General features: G+C 45.1%; 1 protein-coding gene across 2 annotated transcripts in view; it reads left to right on the forward strand.

The window, feature by feature from the left end:
- Positions 1-937: 937 nt before the first annotated feature.
- Positions 938-23206, forward strand: part of HOMER3 (homer scaffold protein 3) — a gene marked incomplete at its 5' end in the record, with an annotated part of 299617 nt that continues 277348 nt past the window's right edge. Inside the window, one exon of one of the 2 annotated variants that reach the window (XM_082243055.1) lies at positions 938-969. In XM_082243055.1, the coding sequence (XP_082099181.1) occupies positions 938-969 (32 nt within the window). The remainder of the gene's footprint in view (positions 970-23206) is intronic. The other variant, XM_082243056.1, reaches the window with a different exon arrangement.

The raw sequence follows: 23206 nt of genomic DNA on the forward strand, positions 1-23206 counted from the left end.
TTTGATTGGGAATGTTATATAGCAGATTGGCCTAAAATGATGAAACAATTTGATTTTCAATTGGGAATGTTTTATAGCAGATTGGCCTAAAATGATGAAAAAATTAGATTTTTAATTTTTTTGATTGGGAATGTTATAGAGCCGAATGTGAAAAAAAAAATATTTTTTTTCAGAATCGTCACCCTTTTTATATTTATAGTGCAAAAAATAAAAATCGTAGAGGTGATCACATACCACCAAAAGAAAGCTCTATTTATGGCGAAAAAAGGGACATCGATTTTATTAGGGTACAGCGTCGCACGACGGCACAATTAAAGTAACGCAGTGCCAAATCGCAACAAAATGGCCTGGTCATTAAGGGGGCAAATCCTTCTGATCCAGAAGTGGTTAACATACGGGGATTAAAGTTCATCACTGTCCCAAGAGCGTCATAATCCATGAGAACTTTTTTGGGGGGACAACAAAAGAGTAAGAGATTAGGGAAAGGAGAGCGTTCCATTGTAGCCATCAGCAGAGGGAGACAGTGAGTCTCCTAAACGCTTCCCAATAAAGTGAGGATAGGAAATGTAGGAAGAAAATGTAATGGGATGGGGCAGCTGGAAGAGGAAGGAAAAGGATCGAGCCTCCTACTAGAACAAAGGGACAAGGGTAGCAGTGATATATTATAGAGGAGCTGAGCAATACATGAGCAAGGGGGATCACCATCGCTGCAGCCATGGATGTGTCTGCCTTGTGTCTAGCACTTGTAGTGTGATCAGATCATACAGACAGACAGACAGCAGGCAGGGAAGTGGAAGGAAAGTTCTCCGTACAGCAGCTGATCGCTCAGCCTTTGTGTCTGGAAGAGAGAGAAGGGGCCGGCGGGGCCATCTAACGGGACATTACATCCGGCTTCATACACTGAGCCTGAGTGCTAAGGAGGATCGGCGGCACAGCGATGAGAGACACAGACATGGACAAGGACTGCGCGTAAGTCACTGCATGGGGGGGATCCGCCGGGATCTGCATGCCTCGATCACATCGATCACATCGATCACACTGCATAGACGATACAGCACACGTGTGCAGCACAGCAAGGGCAGCCAGGCATGGATGGCACACACACTGTATACTCTACATAGCCAGGCTCACTCCATATGGACTCCCCGCAATACAGTACTACTGTGCACTGCATGTCTTCACTCTCTATGACAGCCACACAGACAGCTCACATCCTCACATGTCACTCATTCTATGGCCTCTACTGCTGAGACATGCAGCTAAAAACTTTCCCACTTCTCATTCATCTTCCAACTTCTCTGCACTCTGCTATCTCTTTCTGTCCCTCCTTTTCTCACTCTTTCTTTCTCTCCTTCTCACACTCTCTCCAGCTCTCTTCTTTTTTTACTCTATCTCTCTTTCTGTCACTTTCTCTCTTTTTTCCTCTTTCTTTCTCTTTTTTCTATTTCTCTATCTCTCCTTTTCTCTCGGCCTGTTTCTCTCTTTTTCTTCCACTTTTTCTCTCTGTCTTTCTCACACTTTCTCTTTCTCTATCTGTCTCTCTCTCTTTTGTTGTTCTCTCTTTTTCTCCCCATCTATCTATCTATCTATCTATCTATCTATCTATCTATCTATCTATCTATCTATCTATCTATCTATCTATCTATCTATCTATCTATCTATCTATCTATCTTTCTTTCTTTCTTTCTCTCTCTCTCTCTCGCTCTCTTTCTACCTCTCTCTCTCTTTCTACCTTTCTTTCGCTCTCTTTCTACCTCTCTCTCTCTTTCTACCTTTCTCTCTCTCTCTTTCTACCTTTCTCTCGCTCTCTTTCTACCTCTCTCTCTCTCTTTCTACCTCTCTCTCTCTTTCTACCTTTCTCTCTCTCTCTTTCTCTCTCTCTCTCCCCCTTTCTACCCCCTCTCTCTCCCTTTATACCTCTCTCTCTCCCTTTCTACCCCTCTTTCTCCCTTTCTACCCCTCTCTCTCACTCTCTCTCTTTCTACCTCTCTCTCTCTTGTTCTCTCTGTCTCTCTCTCTCTCTCTGTCTCTCTCTCTTTCTACCTCTCTCTTGTTCTCTCTGTCTCTCTCTCTCTATCTGTCTACCTCTCTCTCTCTCTCTCTCTCTCTCTCTCTCTCTGTCTCTATCTGTCTACCTTTCTCTCTCTCTCTCTCTCTTTCTACCTTTCTCCCTCTCTTGTTCTCTCTTTCTCTCTGTCTCACTTTCTACCTTTCTCTATCTTTGCCTCACTTTCTACCTTTCTCTCTCTCTTGTTCTCTCTCTCTCTCTCTGTCTCTTTCTACCTTTCATCTTTCTCTCTCTGTCTTGTTCTCTCTCTTTATTTCTTTCTCTCTCTCTCTTTCTACTGTTTTCTCTCTCTCTTGTTCTTTCTTTCTGTCTCCCTGTCTCTTTTTTTTTTTGCTCACTTTTTGTCACTTTCTCTCACCGGCTCTCTTCTTTCTTTCTTTCTTTCTTTCTTTCTTTCTTTCTTTCTTTCTTTCTTTCTTTCTTTCTTTCTTTCCTTTCTTTCTTTCTTGTTCTCTGTCTGTCTTTCTGTCTCACTGTCTGTTTTTTTTGTTTTTTTTTGCACTCTTTCTCACTTTCTCTCCCTGCCTCTCTGCTTTCCACACTCTTTCTCTCTCTCTCTCTCTTTCTTTCTGTCTCTCTTTCTCATTTTTCACCCTCTCTCTCTTTTTTATTTGTCTCTCTTTTTATTTTTCTTTGTCTTTCTTTCTTTCTTTCTTTCTTTCTTTCTTTCTTTCTTTCTTTCTTTCTTTCTTTCTCCCCCCCCCCCCTCACTGTTTCTCCCTCTTTCTCTCAACCATCTCTGTCTCTCTTTCTCTGTCCCTTTGCTCTTTTTCCAAAGGTAAGACTTCAGGACAACGATCCTTAGTTTAAAAAAGTGACAGTTATTTTCAGCTCCAATAAGACAGTTATAAGAATTGAACATTGCATTCCCTTACAAGACTCAACAAATGTATTGCCATTCTATAATAAATAATTATGAAATCCGATATAGTTATAGGCCCATCCAGTGCTAAACATAAAACATATAAAACCACACAAATCACATATAAACACTGCAGTTTAAATAGTTACCCAATGAAACTTACTATGTCAGTAATTAGAGAAAAAGCATCAGTTCATATTGGTGAGATGCGGGAACCCTGCAAATCCACTGCGGGTTCCCGCATCGTACCCGACTCACAGGCAGGTCACACTTTGAACTGCTGGGAGTGTCTATACAAAGTTAATGACACCCCCAGATTAGTTTGCATATCGCAGTGCGAACTGTCAATTTGGACAGGAATCAGATTGCGCAAGTGTAAACACCCATGTGATCCAATTCTGTTTCAGACCAAAAAAAAGGGTCCTGCATGACTTTGGTCCGAATGTGATGCAAATTCAGCCATATAATCTGTATGGCTGAGTTCGCATCACACAGACATCGCATGTGTTTTGCATAGCAGTGAGGTGCGAATCACATTTGATGTCTGACATCGCTGAAGTGTGAACCGGCACTAACAGTTCATGTGTTTCCCTTACCCTCTTCCCACTTGGCTAATGGCTAAAATAAATGTCTTTATGCTTGTGTTAAACCTTTGTGAACTCTTGTGATATCTATCTATCTATCTATCTATCTATCTATCTATCTATCTATCTATCTATCTATCTATCTATCTATCTATCTATCTATCTATCTATCTATCTATCTATCTATCTATCTATCTATCTATCTATCTATCTATCTATCTATCTATCTATCTATCTGTCTAGTACTCATGTCTATGGTCTAAATAGTGTGGATGAATCTCCCCTGTGGGCTGTTGAATTCTGACAGCTGGTACTCACGGCTGTCATTATACCAAAACAGTGAATGCAGTCACTGTTGGGATGACTTTTTTTCCATGAGGCTCCTTCAATTTCTTGATCAAAGTTTGTTGACCTGGGTGGTGTTGGCAAGGCCACCCATGGTTCACATTTTGGCTAAGTTAGCAAAAATCAGCTGACATTCTTTGAGCCATATATAACAAGCTTTAATGTTCCACTCTATTCCACTTTGCGATGATTTATTCATGATGGCTGTTGGAAAGGTTAAAATAACTAATACATGGGCACCAGGGTTTGTTTAGTGTGAATGATTCTGACTGAAAAGATCTTAAGATCTGATCAGAACATGACAACAGGACAAACTGCATTGGATCAGTTTGAAATGTAATGCCTCGTACACGCATCGATTATTGGCCGGGAATTTTTGGCCAACGTCCTTGTTTCGGCTTGTTAGTATGATGCTTCCGACAACCGACTCCGACTTTTCGGCAGAAAAAAATCTGGTGTGCAGGCTATAAAATTTTTGTTGGCCGTCAACACAACGGCCGATTTTCCGTCAGTCAGTACAGATTTCGGCAGACAAAAATCTGATGAGCAAGACTGGGCATGCTCAGAGAAGAAAAAACACACGGGAAGTAAACCAACACAAGACATCACTTCTGAAGTAGATTTTTGTTGGCCGAGAAAATTCGTGTGCAGTCTAGGCACATTCCAACCAACAAAACAACACTGGACAAAAGTCGGACGATCGGTCGGCCGATAATCGTTGCGTGTGTACAAGGCATTAGTTTGCTGACACATTAGGAAAATGTACCAATTGGATGTTCGGTGGTATGTAGGTAAAAAAAGCCATACAAAAGTCTAATTGGCTCGTTAGACAATTAACACTTTAGAAAGTGGAACTAAACCCATTGATTTTACTGTTTCCCAAAGCAGTGAAGACATGCCATGAATGATAACTGTCACAGTTGTGCTCCCAAATAAACTGTCATCAAAAGGTTGATGTCATAACTGATCACATGTGCAGCACCTTGGCAAATGCAGGTCAAGCAGAGACCAACATGGCAGCTTTCTTGGCTGTAAAAGATGGGGGGTTTAGTTGTGCTTTAACCACTTGCCGACCGCCGCACGACTATCTACGTCGGCGGTCAGCCCCTCACAGGCAAAGTGACGTAGGGCTACGTCACTAGCTTGTGAGGGTCTAGGGAGCAAGCGCGCGCCGCCGGAGGCGCGCTCCCGCTCCCGCGTGGTCACGGACCCCCCCGTGCGTGTCACTCTGCGATCGGCGGGGGAGAGGGAGAAAGTCAGGCGGCTTGTGTAAACAAGCTGCCTGTCATTCTCCCCTGTGTATGAAGGATGATCATACGGTTCTACTATGTAGAACCGTTGATCTCTCTTCATACATCTGAAGCCACAGCCAATCACAGTAGAAAGCACGCCCCTAGGGACACACATAGCCCCTCCCTTTCAAAAAAGTTAACCCCTTCACTGCCAGTGTATTTTTACAGTAACAGTGCATATTTATAGCACTGATTACTGTAGAAATGTCACTGGTAACCCCAAAAGTGGCAAAAATGTCAGTCAAGGGTCCGATCTGTCCACCGCAATGTCGCAGTACCGCAAAAAAAATCGCAGATCGCCACCATTACGCGTTAAAAAAAAACAACAAAAATTACAAAAATCTTTCCCTTTGTTAGTAAACGCGATAACTTTTGCGCAAACCAATCAAAATACGCTTTTTGCGATTTTTTTTTACCAAACATAGGTAGCATAAAACAAATTGGCCAAAAATGTTAAAAAATTTTGATTTTTACATTTTTTTGGGGGGAATTTCATATAAAAAAATGTGAAAAATATTGCTATTTTTGCAAAATTGACGCTCTTTTTTTGTTTATAGCGCGTGATCAAAAAATCGCACAGGTGATCAAATACCACCAAAAGAAAGCTCTGTTTGTGGGAAAAAAAGGACGCCAAATTTGTTTAGATACAGCGTCGCACGACCGCGCAATTGTCTGTTAAAGTCACGCAGTGCCGAATCGCAAAAATACCCCCTGGTCAGGAAGGGGGTAAAATCTTCCGGGGCTTAAGTGGTTAAGTAGAACTGAAGGCCAAAGATTTTTTTCTTTTTTTGGATAGAGTAAAGGAAGGTTATAAAGCCAGTCAGGATTTTTTTATTGCCATTGGGGGATTTACCTTTACTTCCTTTCCTATAGCCAAAACAGGGAGGGAAATTCCTGGTTGTCACCTGGGTTACCAGAAATAATGTCTCCATTGAAAGGTTCCCATTCTATTACTGACTACTCAAAATTGGGATTTTCTTTCACTTTTGATGTTTATGGAAAATATGACAAATAGAGAAGGTAAAACTACCTAAAGAAGACATAGACAGCTAAGAACTTAACAGGTGTTCTAAATCTTCACCTCACTAAGGCTTCATATACACATACCCCCACTTGGCCGGCTTTGGGACGATTGTACTGCGATTTTGTCATGTTTTGCGGTCGGCGGTCAAAACGTTCCTATCAGCCTAATGGGTCAAATAGGTTGATGTTTATCTTATGTTGACATATATATATAGACATGAGTTTTGTTAATAATGGGGGCTTTTCTCTTCTTTGGAGGCCCTGTACCATGAAGAAGTAGTTCACACTGTGTCACGGATACATGTAAATTATGGCTCAACTATCTGACCTCATAATGGGTTTCCTATGGGTTTTATGCTACTGATTGATAATATATTATCTTTTGTAACCAGTACTGTGCACTGTGATGGAGCAAAGAAAAACTATTGTACTGTCTTTTTACTTACCTTTTTTCTTGAGGGAGGTTGAAGCTCCCCTAATCGCAGCAGCGTTCCTATCCTAAAAGCTTCCCTAACCACAGCAGCGTTTCTGTCCTGAAAAGCGATTCTTTCACATTCAGGGTGGTTGTGGGAGGTTGAAGCTCCCCTAAACGCTAAAAGCAGGGTTCGTACGGTCATGAAAATCCTGGAAAAGTCATGGGATTTTGACATGACACTTTCCAGGCCTCGAAAAGTTATGGAAAATGAGTAAAGCCCACTAAGTTTAAAAGTCATGGAATTTTGTGCAACTATTTAATTTAGAAAATGTATTTTATTGTACTGTATTCTGTGGGAGCGGGGAACAGTAAGTGGACTATTTTCTCTGTTTCGGGTTTAGGTGGGTTAATCAGCAGCAGCGCGCTGCACAGCTGAAGCCTGATCACTGGCCTCTTCAATATGAATAGACCGTGACAGGCTGGGAACTCTGCAGCGGATTGATGTGTTGAAACCTGAAACTGAGAAGTGCACTTACTGTCCCGCTCCCAGGGGCGTACCAGCGGGGGGGGGGGGGGGGGGGGGAGGGGGGCGTGCGCACTGGGGGGTTTCAGCCGGGCCACTCGGATCACCGCACTGGGGGGTGTCAGCCGGACAACCCGGATCGCCGGACTGGGGGTGTCAGGCCGCACTGGGGGGGTGTCAGGCCGGTGTCTGCCGGGCCGCCCGCATTGCCGCACTGGGGGGTGTCCGCCAGGCCGCCCGCATTGCTGCACTCAGGGGGTGTCAGGCCGGTGTCCGCATCTTCGTGTGAAGAACTTCTTAGAAGGCAGCTGCTGCAGCAGGAAGAAGGTCAGTGTCTGAGGAGTCTCGTTTGTGTGCTGGATAGGAGGGGGATGGGATGGGGCAGCTGCATAGAGATGAATTGAACTTTCCATATGTATTCCTCATGCTGTCGCTGAATGCTTGTTACTCCTCCTCTCAGCGGCTGCAGGAGGGATATGGAAAGTTCAATTCATCTATATGCAGCTGCCCCATTCCCCTCCTATACAACTTCCTTTGCTGCCCCCCAGTGCTCTTCAGCTCCCCTTAGTGCTTTTCATCTCCCCCCCATGCTCTCTGGCTCCCCCAATGCTCTCCACCCCCCTATGCTCCCTGGCTCCCCCCTCAGTTATTTCCAGTTCCCCCCCAGACAGTGCTCTCCAGTCCCCCCCTCCCCCCTGTGCTCTCCACCCCCCTGGTTTTCCCTGATTCCACCCCCCTGCGCCTTCCAACCCCCCTCCATTGCTTTCCAAACCCCCCCTTAATTCTCTCCAGTCCCCCCCCCTCCGTGCCATTCAGCTCCTCCAGTGCTCTCTGCTTCCCCTGTCCTTTCTGGCTTTCCTAGTGCTCTTCTATCATGTCCGCAGTTCTTGACCTTCTCTTGTATCATGTCCGCAGTCTCTGACCATCTCTTGTATCATGTCCGCAGTATCTGACCATCTCCTGTATCATGTCCGCACTCTCTGACCATCTCTTGTATCATGTCCGCACTCTCTGACCATCTCTTGCATCATGTCCGCACTCTCTGACCATCTCTTGTATCATGTCCGCACTCTCTGACCATCTCTTGTATCATGTCCGCAGTCTCTGACCGTCTCTTGTATCATGTCCGCAGTATCTGACCATCTCCTGTATCATGTCCGCACTCTCTGACCATCTCTTGTATCATGTCCGCACTCTCTGACCATCTCTTGCATCATGTCCGCACTCTCTGACCATCTCTTGTATCATGTCCGCACTCTCTGACCATCTCTTGTATCATGTCCGCAGTCTCTGACCATCTCTTGTATCATGTCCGCAGTCTCTGACCACCTCTTGTATCATGTCCGCAGTCTCTGACCATCTCTTGTATCATGTCCGCAGTCTCTGACCATCTCCTGTATCATGTCCGCAGTCTCTTACCATCTCTTGTATCATGTCCGCAGTCTCTGACCATCTCTTGTATCATGTCCGCAGTCTCTGACCATCTCTTGTATCATGTCCGCAGTCTCTGACCATCTTCTGTATCATGTCCGCAGTCTCTGACCATCTCTTGTATCATGTCCGCAGTCTCTGACCATCTCCTGTATCATGTCTGCAGTCTCTTACCATCTCTTGTATCATGTCCGCAGTCTCTGACCATCTCTTCTACCATGTCCGCAACCTCTGACCATCTCCTGTACCATGTCTGCAGCCTTTGACCACCTCCTTTATCATGTCCACAGCCCCACACTTTTTTTCCCAGGACTTGACCCCTGAGTTTAGACAAGACTAAGCACCGCATTTGTGCATCTGTGCCATCCATACCAGTCCACCTGCACCTCCATCATGACTGTGGCTTGGGCCTAAAGAGTAAGCGCCGCATTTTGTGAATCTGACTGTGCCATCCATTCCAGTCCGGGTGCACCTCCATCATGACTGCCTAAACTGAAGCTTTTTCCCCAAGCAGGAGCGGCCATTTATCTTCTTTCTCCAGTTACAGTATATTGGTCAAATTACAAGTTAACTTTATGGGGGTAACAATTTTCAGCTAAAGTTAGTGTGTTCACAGGGTAGCAATGCCAGAGAAATGCAGCTTTAAAATGTATGGCTTCATGATGAAAAGTATGAGAGGTGGCTGGAGAAAGATCAGGACCCGGGACGTGCTAAATGTACAGTGTGTGTCATAAAACGTTTGACATTTCGAACATGGGAGAGGCAGCGCTGTCTAGCCACGCTAAAGGTGCAAAGCACCAGTCTGCAGCTGCGTGCTCGACAGCTTCCAATTCAATCGCTGGCTTTTTCACCCGTGCGCCTGAAGTGACACCGGCTCCCAGCTGCGGCAGCGGTGCTTCCAACTCATCCACTGTAAAACAAGGGACCATTTTGAGTCGCGCTGTATCCAGAAACGAAACTCTAACTGCAGAGGTATTGTACACTACAAAGATTGTCATTTATTTTAGTAAAAATATGCTGGTTGTTACATGGATTTTCTTCTTATTTAACATGTATACATAGACATTTCACGAAACTTTAGGTCATGAATATTTACGTGAAGTCATGGAAAAGTCATGGAATTTTATTCGTAAAAATGTGTATGAACCCTGTAAAGTTCCTAAAGTCAAGTTAGGCAGCTGTAGTGTACATGAAGTCTAAAACAAAAAATAAGTTCTGCCCTGAGTTATACTTTTTAGGTGCCTCCTCCCTTTGTATATAGGTAATGTTAGCACCAGCAATGTTAGCATAGGCTGGAAGAGAAGGTAGATGCCATGTTGGTTGCTAAGAGAAAGTACATTTTTTTTTTGGTCCCATTTGGGCTTGTTTAACCACTTCTGGACCAGAAGGTTTTACCCCCTTGACAATGACAAGGGCATTTTTTGTGATACGGCACTGCGTTACTTTAACCACTTTACCACCGGAGGATTTTGCTGTCTTCCGTCCAGGCCACTTTTTGTGATTCGGCGCTGTGCGACTTTAACTGACAATTGCGCGGTCGTGCGACGCCGTACCCAAACGAAATTTACGTCCTTTTTTTCCCACAAACAGAGCTTTCTTTTGGTGGTATTTGATCACCTGTGCGATTTTTACTTTTTGCGCTATAAACAAAAAAAGCGTTTATTTTGAAAAAATAACAATATTTTTCACATTTTTTTATATGAAATTCCCCCCAAAAAAATGTAAAAATCAAGTTTTTTTAAAATTTTTGGCCAATTTGTTTTCTGCTACCTATGTTTGGTAAAAAAAATCACGATAAGCGTATTTTGATTGGTTTGCGCAAAAGTTATTGCGTTTACTAACTACGGGAAAGATTTCTGTCATTTTTGGTGTTTTTTTTTTTAACGCATAATGGCGGCGATCTGCGATTTTTTTTGCGGGACTGCGACATTGCGGCGGACAGATCGGACCCTTGACTGACATTTTTGACACTTTTGGGGGTACCAGTGACATTACTGCAGTATTCAGTGCTATATATATGCACTGTTACTGTAAAAATGACACTGGCAGTGAAGGGGTTAATTTTATTGGAGAGGGAGGGGTTAATGTATGCCTGGTGCTTACTGACGTGTGGGGGGGGGGAGGTGACTTTGTGAGACAGGGACAGATCGGATGTCCAGCTATGCTGAACACTCCGATCTGTCACTTTGGAGATCCGCCCGCTGTGTTTACACACAGGGGGCGGATCTCCAGACTCGATCCCCGACGATCGGGTAAGAGCAGCGGCGATCGCCGCTGCTCCTCCTCTGGCCCGACTCCCGCTGTGAATGAAAACAGCGGGAGCGCGCCTCCGGGGGCGCGCGCGAGCGCTGCCTACAGGAGGAGGAGTCCAGCGACGTAGGTCTACGTCGCTGGACGGGATCGTGGCAAAGTGCCGCAGTAGCCTCCATGTGAGCGGAGGTAAAGTGGTTAACTGACAATTGCACTGTCATGCGACGCTGTACCCAAAAAAAATGAATGTTCTTTTTTTCCCACAAATAGAGCTTTCTTTTTGGAGGTATTTGATCACCTGTGCGATTTTTATTTTTTGCTCTATAAACAAAAAAAGAGCTACAATTCTGAAAAAAAAACCAATATTTTTTACTTTCTGCTAAAGAACATTCTCAATAAAAAAATGTAAAAATCAAATTTTTTCATAATTTTAGGCCAATTTGTATTCTGCCACATATTTTTGGTAAAAAAATCCCTAAAAGTGTTTATATTGTTTGCTTTGCGTGAAAGTTTTTGCGTCTACAAACTAGGGGAAAGACATGTTATTTTTTATTTATATATTTTTTTTACTAGTAGTGGCGGCGATCAGCGATTTTTAGCTGGACTGCCACATTGCGGCGGACAGATCGGACACCTACCTGACATTTTTTACAGTGACTTTACTACAGTAATCAGTGCTAAAAATATGCACTCTTACTGTACTAATGACACTGGCAAGGTAGGGGTTAACACCAGGGGCAATCTAAGGGTTAAATGTGTCCCTAGGGGGTACTTTCTAACTGTGGGGGGCTTTCTGCATGATCCTGTGTTCCTAAATAAGAGGCACACAGGATCTCTGTGTTCATAACTGACAGAACAGCGGTCTGCCGTGTTTACAACGGCAGACCGGCGTTCTGTCTCCACGGGGAGCGGTCGTGAGTGCCCGGCGGCAATCGTGGGCGCGGGACCTGCTGATTGGCTTCCTTTATGGCGAATAGGCACGTGTGCGCCGCCAGCGGTGCGCCCACACCCCCGCTAGCTTTTCCGCTAATCGACGTACAATGCGGCAGGCGGTCTTTAAGTGGTTAAAGAGGAGCTCCAGTCTCCCCAAAAAAATGTAAAGTTAGCTACAAACACTGTAACTTTTGACTTTTAATATAAGGACACTTACCTGCCCCTGGATCTATCACTGTCTTCACCCGAGCCGATTCTTCAGTTGGCTTCGGGTCCAGGTGCCGGCATCTTGATTAAGGGAAAACCAGCTTCCATCTGCGGATGCGCGAGCCACTCTGCGCTTTTTGAATGATCCTGCAGTTTTCTGGGACCTGTGGACCAGGGAGCTGTGGGGGAAGGAAGGGGGGTCGAGGAGAAGGGTGCACAGTGGCGATTCGGCCGGAAGTGGGGGAGTGGCTATTTGTCAATCGGGTACCCCCCCCCCCCGCCCAAAAAAGGGCCAAATGTAAAGGAGTAGGGGGTGAGGAGATGGAAGAGTGGAACTTCCCCTTTTGGATGATGTTCCGCTTTAATGGCTTAGTAGGGGAGGGTTAAAACCATAGACATTTTTATTTGTAATTATGGAGATTTCCTTTTACTTGTAGGCTCAACAAGAAGTAAGAGTATATATTTCCAATATGAGGGATATTTCCTTTTATACAGTTGTCATGGGAACAACTGTTTAAAGATTTCCCCTTTTTTCTTGATCTGAGAGCAACTCAAATTTTTGGATTTATCCTAACTTTTATTCCCCATAACAGGATAATAAGAAAGAGTGACTCTTCCTAACTGGGACACGGCAATAAAAATATGACAGTTATTCTATATTCACTGATCTATCAAATCTTAAAAAAAAAAATACGTTTTTCATGTAGGCCTCATATACACTGCTGCTGATAAACAAACGTTTTTTCTCACCAGCCCCTGAACTCTCCTCTATGTCATCTTATCTGTCCATGTACACTGAGTCGTTTATAGTCATTTAGAGGCAGTTGAGTTTAGTGGCATTTGTTTGAAATCAAAAAATTGCATTCAGGATGGAAGTTTATTGTAACAGCGTGCAAATGCGTCTAAACGCGGTAACTCGCATTTATAAGCATTTCGTTTATAGGTGTTTTTGATGGGGATACATTTCTACAATGTAAAAAGGCGTCTAAGCGTAAACGCCGATAAATGCGCATAAACGCGACATGTAAACACAGCAAAAATGGACGTTTTTAGCCGTCAGATACTAGCTGTCAAGTTCCAGCGTTCAGGAGAGCTTTTCAAACGTCCCGTGTACATGAAGCCTAAGGCTCCATTCACACCTGGGCGTTTTTGAGCATTTTTCAGCTCCAAAAACGCCCAACAAGTAAAACCCCATTCATTTAAATGGCCCCTGTTCACATCTGAGCGTTTTAACGCCTGAAGCTGAAAAAAGTACATGAGCTTCTTTTTGGGCTGATTACCAGCGTTTTTGATAGATGTCAATGCCTGCCTCCAAAAACGCCTGAGAAAAAGCCTGAAAATCGTGGTAAAATCGCGGTAAAAAACACGCAAAACCTCTACGCTCAAGTGTGAATGCAGCCTTAGAGATAATTTTATTTAAGTTGCTCAAAGATATTGTACATGTTGCTTGCTGCCTAAGTAAGAGCTGTTGTATTTTTCCGAACAAAGCATTGGGTAGACAAGATTTTTTTCTTTGGTGTGTAATTCATCAGTTTTCGGAAAATATAATTTAGTTCACAAAATTGTCTCTTTTCTCTTTATCTCGGGGGTTATTATATTTTAATTTAGCTCATCTGTATAATGATTTTTAGGGAGTCACAGAGAGCTTCATTGTAAACACATTTATTACAGCCTAGTGCCTGCAGTTGGTATTATAATCAGAGTGATACCGTGGTCTTGGTTATGATAAAAAAGGTTACGTTTATTGACTAGGTTTAGGTGAAGTTTATGGGTTACTTTAGGGGTTAAAGTCTAAAAACCTAACTTTTCCTATTTGCTCCCTTCTGGTCTGGTATATATAGAAAGCCTTTTTGTTTTATCTGATAAGTACTATCTGTTGATCCTGCCAGAAATTTAGTGCTGCATTGTGTTCTGTGCAACTAGCTTAGCAGCGTTATTAGCCCTATCAAGTTTACCTGTCTGAAAAACAGAACACCTTACCCTATGATTTAGAGATTTTGAGATGAGGAGAGGGGGAAATATTCTGTAGACTTAAAGCGGAGTTCCGGGCACAAAATCAATACTTTTTTTTTTGTGCCCCTCCGCTAGTTAGACATCACCTGAAAAGGAATTGGATAGTTAGGTTTTTTTTTTGTTTACTCACCTTGTAATTGAAGATCGTAAATACTCACCTCAGAGTACTTCCTCCCTCAGCGCCGCGGCTCACCCGTCACTTCCTGTCTCGCGATGATTCCTGGGAGCTGAACGTCATCGCTCCCAGGAATCAATGCGACGGCACCGGCAGTGACGAGAGGGGCCGGTGCAGGCGCATTCTGGGACAAGAAGACGCGGAAGTAGACACAGAAGAGGACCGCGCCGGCTTCAGCTGCCCACAAAACGCTGTGGAAGAAATTTTATAAGTAAGTATTTCTTCTAAAAGGTAAGTGCAAACCGGGACAGATCAGAGGCTAGCCATTGTGGAATGTGCTAGCCCTGACTGTTCCGGGGGTATGTTTATTGAAAAATGACATCTGTGCCCGGAACTCCGCTTTAAGCAGAAGTTGAGGGTCTTTTCTTTGAGATGCAGCACCATACACACCAGCTATGTGCAGTGGTGGGTATCCCATTACCTGTAGGCTGCTGCTTCTGCCAAGAATTCCCTCTGCTAGCCAGAGACTTATGCTCCGTACACACGCGTCGATAGTTGGCCGTGAATTTCCGATCGGCCGATTTTCGGCTTGTTAGTATAATGCTTTCGACAACCGACTCCGACTTCAACGATAATCGTTGCGTGTGTACGAGGCATTAGCAAGTTACCTGCTGTGTGTGAATGGCCGAAACCTTGGCACTAGTATTTTTTGTCACAGTATCAAAGGCTGCCAGGAACAGTCATGGCTGACATTAATGCAGAATTAGAAGAGACTGGTACCCTACCCTAGAAAGAAGACTCAGGAAGGAAGGTTCCTGGAAGATGAGGACATTTGGAGAGGAAATTACCCTTTTTCCTGCCGTAGATACACAACCCTTGAGCACATCTCCATGAAAGTTCCTCTGGCATTAGGCAGGTTCTGCCCAACTGCATAACCTCTTGACTAGTAGAGGGACCTGGTCATGTATCCAAGAACTGGCAGGATTCCAAAGGGCGATGAGAAAAATTGGGTCTCTGCAGCTGAGAACACTTAGAGGCCCTTTCAAGGAAGCAGATGTCAACCTGTGTACTGAGGGGAGATTTTCCTCAAACGTTAGGTGGTAAGGTCCGTCCAGCCAATTTGTTCTTTATCCTGACAATCAGGAATTGCAAGAACGTAACAACTAAGGACTTTTTTAAGATCAGATTTGAGGAGAGGGTGCTAAAGTATACAGCATACTGCAGTGGTGTATTTAGGCTTTGTGCTGCCCTAGGCCTGACTAAACTTGTGCAGCCCCTAATTTAAATATGACACACCCCTTCCTGTAAAGGCCACACCCCTTCCTGTTTATGACCCGCCCCATCATCTGTAAACCACAGACCACAACCAGTCTATCAGTGCCCATCAATCCAGCCTCATCAGTGCAGCCTTATTACTGCCCATCAGTGCGGCCTCATCAGTACAGCCCAATCAGTGGTCACCAGTGCCCATTAGTGCAGCATATCAGTGCTGCCTCATCAGTGGCCATCAGTGAAGCCTACTAGTGCCCATCAGTACCGGCAGGTAGCAATGTGACCGCTTTATGGGGGTGACAGACTAATTTGCCCCATAGGACTGGCACTATATTAAAAGTGTAGTGCAAGCCGGTGGGGACCCTTTTCGTGCAGGAGCCAGGAGGAGGCTGTTTTTTTTTCTTTGTGGGGTGCAGCTTTTTTGCTGCCCCCCTGCAAAGTGCTGCCAAAGGCCTGGGCCTTGTTGGCCTAGGCCAAGATACAGCACTGGCATACTGGTCAAGGGTGCCCTTGTATAAACAGAGAAGAGCAGTGGCAGCAGGAAAGGTTCGGTCAGGCTTGTCAAAAGTGCATTCGAAGGCTGTTGATTTCAGAGGCAATGAAGTCCCTGCATTCCCAGAGGCTGAGGAACCCCCTGCAGGTAGACTAATGGCGGAGTAGCGTAGTGGAAGAGGCACACCCAACTGGCAGCCCAGTCACAAGAGCTAGAGGAGCTAAAGGCAGAGTTGCCACCTGAAGTTTCTGCTGCTCTGCAGTAAGGTCATTATCTGGGCAGGGTTCGGCTGTTGGAAGGACAATTTTCAGGTCAATCCGGGAAGTTTGTCCTCCTCAGATAGAGGCACATCAATAGAATTCACGATGTAGGGCTCGTGCAAACTGTCACAAATCAAGCGAAACAGAGTGAACCAGACTGGGTTTGCCGAGTAGCAAGGTAAAAAGGATGGGTGGTATTTATTAAAGACCCCCAGGTTGGTGCCCTAGATACTGGCAGAAGTAATAGGAAAATGCAATTGACCACCAGCAGAAATGGCTTATATTTGCCTGTCTGCAAGATCTCAGGATTTGACAAACAGTGCCTCCCCGTTGTAGCTGTGCTTAGAAGGAAGGGCTTGGAGGAGCAGAGTTGGCAATGGAGCATATCAGGAGTGGCGGCAATTGGCTGCAAGGGCTCAAAGATGGAGGAATAATGGCAGGGGCCAAGATGGACAGATGGAGCGTATATGGAGCAGTACCAGCAGCCAGGAGCAAAAAATGGAATGCACCAAAAACAGTGTCGGGCCAGGAGTGACAAGCGGAGCATACGTGGAGCAGTACCTGCAGTCATGAGCAACAGATGGAGCATACCTGGAACAGTATCAGTGTCCAGGGGCGACAGATGGAGCATACCAGGAAGAGTGTCACTTACATCTATAGTCCATTAATGGGCCATGTCTTTAAGCAGCTGGAGATGCCAGGTGCTGTGTGCAGGCAGCCCATTCAGTCTATGGGAATGCAGCATCTCATCCCAAATTGGCAGCCCTGCAGGTAAGTGGCCATAAGCAGCCCATTTATGAACTACGAGTGTAAGCACCCTCGTTAATGAGGCTTAAGGGCTTAATTAAAGTGATACTAAAAAATGTATTTTATTGAAGCTTACTAATCCTTAAACGGATTGTAAAGTCAGAAGGTTTTTTTATCTTAATGCATTCTATGCATTAGGATAAAAAGCCTTCTGTGTGTAGCAGCCCACCTCAGCCCCCTAATACTTACCTGAGCCCCATCTCTGTCCAGCGATGTCCACAAGTCCCTCGGCCTTCCGGGACTCTCCCTCCTGATTGGCTGAGACACAGCAGCGGAGCCATTGGCTCCCGTGGCTGTCAATCAAAATCAGCTAATCAGGAGAGAGAGGGGGCTGGGCTGAACGGCAGCCCTGTGTCTAAATGGACACAGGGAGATGCAGCTCAGGTGCCCCCATCGCAAGCTCTCAACAGGAGGGAGGGATGGGCCAGGAGCACCGAAGAGGGACCCGAGAAGAGTAGGATCCGGGCTGCTCTGTGCAAAACCAACTGCATAGAGTAGGTAAGTATAACATATTTGTTGGTTAAAAAAAAAAAAAACAAGACTTTACAATCACTTTAAATGTGGTGGCTGGACTCGTTTTCTTTTTTTACGCTGTTTTTCTTCATTAACTTCTTCCGGCCCGCGCTATAGCCGAAAGACGGCTACAGCGCGGGCTCTAATTTGCGGGAGGCTGTCTTTAAACTACCTCCCAGTGACAGGCTCCCCGCGCGCTCCCGCGAGCGTGAATCGGGGAAAATCTGTGTCGGCCGTGTCCCTTGGACACAGCCAATCACAGATCGTGGTAAATGGCCAATCACAGCGGCCATTTACCACGTGATCGGACCGTGCAATGAGAGATGATCTCATATGTAAACATATGAGATCATCTCTCATCGCCAGCGCTCCTTCCTCACACAGAGATTGCAGTGTGAGGAAGAGGAGAGCCGATCGGCGGTAAGGGGACACAGAGGAATGTAATCAGGGCACTGATCACCAGTGCCCTGATTACACAAGAGGGGAAAAAAATGCCATAAGTGCCCGCCATCAGTGCCCCCCATCAGTGCCCACAATCAGTGCCCATAGTGCTGCCAGTCAGTGCCTGCTCATCTAGGCACTGATGGGCACTGACTAGCAGCACTATGGGCACTGAGTGTGGGCACTGATGGCGCTGCCCATCAGTGCTCATCAGTGCCACCCGTCAGTGTCCATCAGTGCCACCCATCAGTGTCCATCAGTGCCCATCAGTGCCGCCTCTCAGTGCTGCCTCTCAGTGCCCAGCAGTGCCACCTCTCAGTGCCCAGCAGTGCCACCTCTCAGTACTAATCAGTGCCGCCTATCAGTGCTCATCAGTGCCACCTCTCAGTGCTAATCAGTGCCGCCTATCAGTGCTCATCAGTGCCACCTATCAGTGCCACCTATCAGTGCTCATCAGTGCCACCTATCAGTGCTCATCAGTGCGGCATATTAGTACCTCCTCATCAGTGCCACCTCATCAGTGCCCGTAAGTGCCACCTCATCAGTGCCCATCAGTGCAGCCTATCAGTGCCACCTCATCAGCGCACATCAGTGAAGGAGAAAAATGTATTTATTTTCAAAATTTACTCGCAGAAAATGAGAAAAACTTTTTTTTTTACAAAATTTTCTGTCTTTTTTCTTTTTTTTTTGTAAGAAATAAAAGACCCAGAGGTGATTAAATACCACCAAAAGAAAGCTCTATTTGTGTGAAAAACATGCTAAAAATGTCATATGGGTACAGTGTAGCATGACCGCGCAATTGTCATTCAAAGCGTGAGAGCGCTGAAAGCTGAAAATTGGCCTGGGCAGGAAGGGGGTAAAAGTGCCCAGTAGGCAAGTGGTTAAACTGGCTATTTAGTCTGTTATGTTTCAACTTCCTTTAACAGACCAAGCTGTCCAACAAAAGTGGCAGTTCAAGGACTGAGACAAACCATTTAATACCATGGGGTGCTTACAATGATTCATTTTTATTCATTTATATAAAACTTTTACCCTAAAGGGAAAAAAACTGTTAAAAAGTGTTATCTGGCATTCGGCTTTAATTTGTTAAGTCAAGTCCATCTAAATCTGCCGATACATCTAACACTACCCCTTCCCCACATTGACAATTGTCCAAAGTTGTCTCCATTCCTCCTTCATCCAAAGTGGAGACACCCTAAGGCTTCATGTACACTAGCAGCTCCTAAACTTTTTTTGACAAAGCTCTTAAACTCAACTCCATAAAAGCCATGTACACATTGGCCTTTAGCAGAGTTTAGGAGCAGCCGCCATTAGGCGAGCTTGAACCTCTCTCTCTTGAACATGGAAGAATCATGTTCAGGATAGGAACGTTTTGACCGCCGGCTGCGTTTTGCATTTTCCCGCGACCACAGTAAATGTAGGAAAGGTGTACATGAAGCCTAAGGCTCCATGTACACGGGACGCTGGAAATGGTCGTTTAGGAGCAGTTGGGCGTTTTTTTCAGAAGCCCCTGAACCCATCTACATTTTATCTTATCTGTCCATGTACACCAGGTCGTTTACAGTCATTTGCAGGCAGTTGCGTTCAGGGACTTTTTTTTAGAATGCAATTATTTGCGTTCGAACGTGTGTTTCCCGGCGTTTCAAACGCACAGACGCGTCCGAACGCGTCTAAACGCGTCCAAACGCGTCTGAACGCGATGACCCGCGTTTAGCGTTCGCGTTTTTCCATTTTAAAGGGGAATCATTTTTTTGACCTCTAGGAACGCTTCTAAACGCAAACGCCCACAAACGCCTGCTAAACGCTCGCTAAACGCGGGTACAAACGCGACCGAACGGACGTTTCAAACGTCCTAAAAATTCCAGCATTCAAAGGGACTTTTAACAACGTCCCGTGTACATGGAGCCTTAGACAGGAAGTGTGTTACTGGTAAGATCACCAGCTATAAATAAAGGAAAAAAATCCTAAAAAAAGGGAAAACAAATGCAGCCACCACATCTAAAGATCGGTAAACTTCAATGTATAGCAGGGGTCTCCAAACTGCGTCCCATGGGCCAGATTTGACCTTTTGCTTGCCTTTATCCAGCCCTAGGGGCACTATTCCTTCCACTGACACCAAAGATGGAGCACTATTCTTCCCACTGATACCAACAATGGGCCACCATTCCTCCCACTGACACCAATGATGTAATTTTCTTGCTCTTACTGACCACCTAGCCTAGGACATTATTTACTCCCACATATACTGAGGCATTTTCTACTCCCCCGGCCACAGTCTTGGCCCCCTAAAGTTTGATGAGCAGTAAACTCGCCCTTTGTTTAGAAAGTTTGGAGACCCCTGATATATAGCAATACATTAAATTTTGTTTTGGGTTTAACAGTTCTTTAGGCATAGGGATTAGGCTAAGTTTTAGTGACAACACTTTGGGAGTTGGTTAGCTTAAAGTGATTGTAAACAAGCATGTTATACTTACCTCCTCTGTGCAGTTGGTTTTGCACAGAGCAGTCTTCCTCTTCTAGGGTCCCTCTTCTGCTCTCCTGGCCCCTCCCTCCTGCCGAGTACCCCCACAGCAAGCAGTTTGCTATGGGGGCACCTGAGCTGAGTCACAGCTTTGTGTATCCATTCAGACAGAGAGCTGCCGTTCGGCACCCACCCCCCTCTCCCTCTCTCTCCTGATTGGCTAACTGACTTTGATTGATAGCAGCGGGAGCCAATAGCGCTGCTGCTGTGTCTCAGCTAATCAGGAGGGAGAGTCCCGAATGGCTGAGGGACTCATGGACATCGCTGAATAGACATCGGCCCAGGTAAGTATTAGGGGGTGCTGGAGTGGCTACTACACACGAAAGGCTTTTTATCTTAAGGCCTCATGCACACAGAGCGTTTTTACAGCTGCTTTTAGGAGCCTCAGGCATTTTTTTTTGCAGCTTAAAAAGGCCCCTTCATGTTATTTTATGGCCTCGTGCACACACAGGCTTTTAGGAGCTGTAAGTGGCATAGGCCTTTTTAAACTGTAAAAAAAAACCCAGGGCCAGTGCGTTTTGGAGAAGCAGCGTTAGGCTGTAAAAACGCCTGACGCTGCTAAAGGCTGCATACAGCTTTAGGCCACGTCAGATGTTTTTAAGCTGTAGTAGTTGGATTTGAGGTTGTGAAATAGAAGAGGGCAGAGAAAGGCTGTTAAACACTAAGGCTGCTAAATGTGGCTAAAACGTGCATTGACGCCAATACAAAACGCTTCTAAAAGCACGTTTTTACAGCTGCTTTTTCCTGGCGTCAGAACTGGCTTTGCAGCTCGTTTTTTCAAACGCCCTGTGTGCATGAGGCCTAAAGCATAGAATGCATTAAGATATAAAACCTTCTGCCTTCACACCTCCTTTAAGCCCTGGTTTACATTGAATGTGGCTTTGAAATCGCGTGACTTCATCTGAAATCGGAAGATTTGAAAGTTACATGTCGGTACAACTTGGAAGACATCTTTGCGACTTCATGTACAGATGTCAATGCAAGTCGCTCCCGAAATCGCCAAAAGTAGTGCAGGAACTACTTTTTTTAAATCGATGTGGCACTGCAAAGCCGGCATTGCACAGATTTGAACAGTGCCATTGCCTATAGGGTGTGAATTGTAATGACCTGTCAAATGGCACGACAAGTCGCTCTGGTGTGAACGGGGGCTAAAGGTTCAGGATAAATAGCTGGTTTCTATATTGAAAACCACATTTTCACTCGGATTAGCAAATTTTTTTTTTTTTTTTTTTGTTTCTAAATATAACTGGTAATTAAAAAAAGCACCCAAAATACTGTGCCTAGTTTGTAACACAGGATACTGGGTCAGGACAATATTACCTGAAAGCTGCGAGGCTCTCGGGGAAGGTGGGCTGTGTAACTGGCATCTCTGGGAATGTGTCATAAGGTAGTATTCTTTACATGCCACTTGGGATCCCAAGGATTATGCATCTGTAGGTGTGAGATTCTTGGTTATCTGCACAGTATCACTGCTCATAGAAAGCCCTCTATTATCACATCCCAGTTTCCTGCTCTTCAAAAGAAGACGCATATGGTGTAACCTTCATAAATTGGTGTATGCAGAATATTGTGAACATTACGCAAGAGGGGACAGATGTTTTCCTATCGTTTTGCCGTCGCTGAGAAAAGAAAATGCGCAGTCTTTTAAATAAAAATATGGACTTTGCATAATTGCAGATTGCTAGACTAGGGAAAACCTAGCAAAAAAGTAAGTAGGGCAAGGATGCAACAAGATCCTCATTATACAGACTCAGATTATGGTGGATCAAGTGAAATGTCCATGTGTGATCCAACTTAAAGGGACTCAGCACTTTGTCATACAGCAGCTCAATAATTAAACTGTGTTTACACCAAATCCATCAGTGTCAGGATTCAGTTTACAATGTCATGCTAAATTTAGCATTAATTCCATCCCTCTTATCTACAAAAACAAATTAGACACTAGCAGCTTCCATCTGAGGCTTCTAAACAGATGTTTCAGGGCTAAGTCCCGATTCACATTTGTGCAATGCGGGAACGCTGCGAATATGCAGTGTGATCCCGCATCGCATCCGCACCCCTGGCAGTTCACACTGCCATATGCGATACGCTGGGGGTGTCAATTAAAAGTTAATGACACCCCCAGTTGAGATCGCATATCGCAGTGCGATCTGCAAGTTCACACAGAATCGGATCGCACTAGTGTGAACCACCATGCGATCCGATTCTGCTGCAGACCAAAAAAAGGGTCCTGTGCGTCTTTTCGTGCGATTGCGGTGCGAATTCAGCCATACAAACTAGGGATGCACCGATCCGACTTTTTTGGACCCGATACCGATATCTGGTGTTGTGAAATCGCCGATACCGGAACCGATCCGGAGCTACACACAAAGCAAAGCCGCTGCTACATGTGTACGGCTCCTCCATTCACAGGCGGAGTGCATCTGATATCACTCCGCCTGTGAGCCAGGACTATACAGGAAGTAGCGGCTCCCATCCCATTACTACTACTGCACCAAGTAAGGGATGGCTGAGCCGTTACTAAGCAAAAACCGGATCAGCCAGTGGATCGGTCAATGTTACCGATCCCCCGATCCAGCTATTAAGGCCATATCGGCGCCAATATCCGATCCAAATATCGGATCGGTGCATCCCTAATACAAACTGTATGGCTGAAATTTGCACCTCACAGAGATCGCATGTAATTTAGGAGCAGTGCACTAATTCTTTTTCATAAATTGTTTTCATTTTTATTACTAAGGGTACCCAATACTTTGAGATGACGGTCACACAACTGGGGACACAAAAGGTCAACAAGGTGACATCTAGGTATTTCAAGCAGATACCACTGGCTGAAAT

Source organism: Pelophylax lessonae, assembly GCF_965119305.1.
Source record: "Pelophylax lessonae genome assembly, chromosome: 1".
In the NCBI taxonomy this organism is placed as follows: Eukaryota; Metazoa; Chordata; class Amphibia; order Anura; family Ranidae; genus Pelophylax; species Pelophylax lessonae.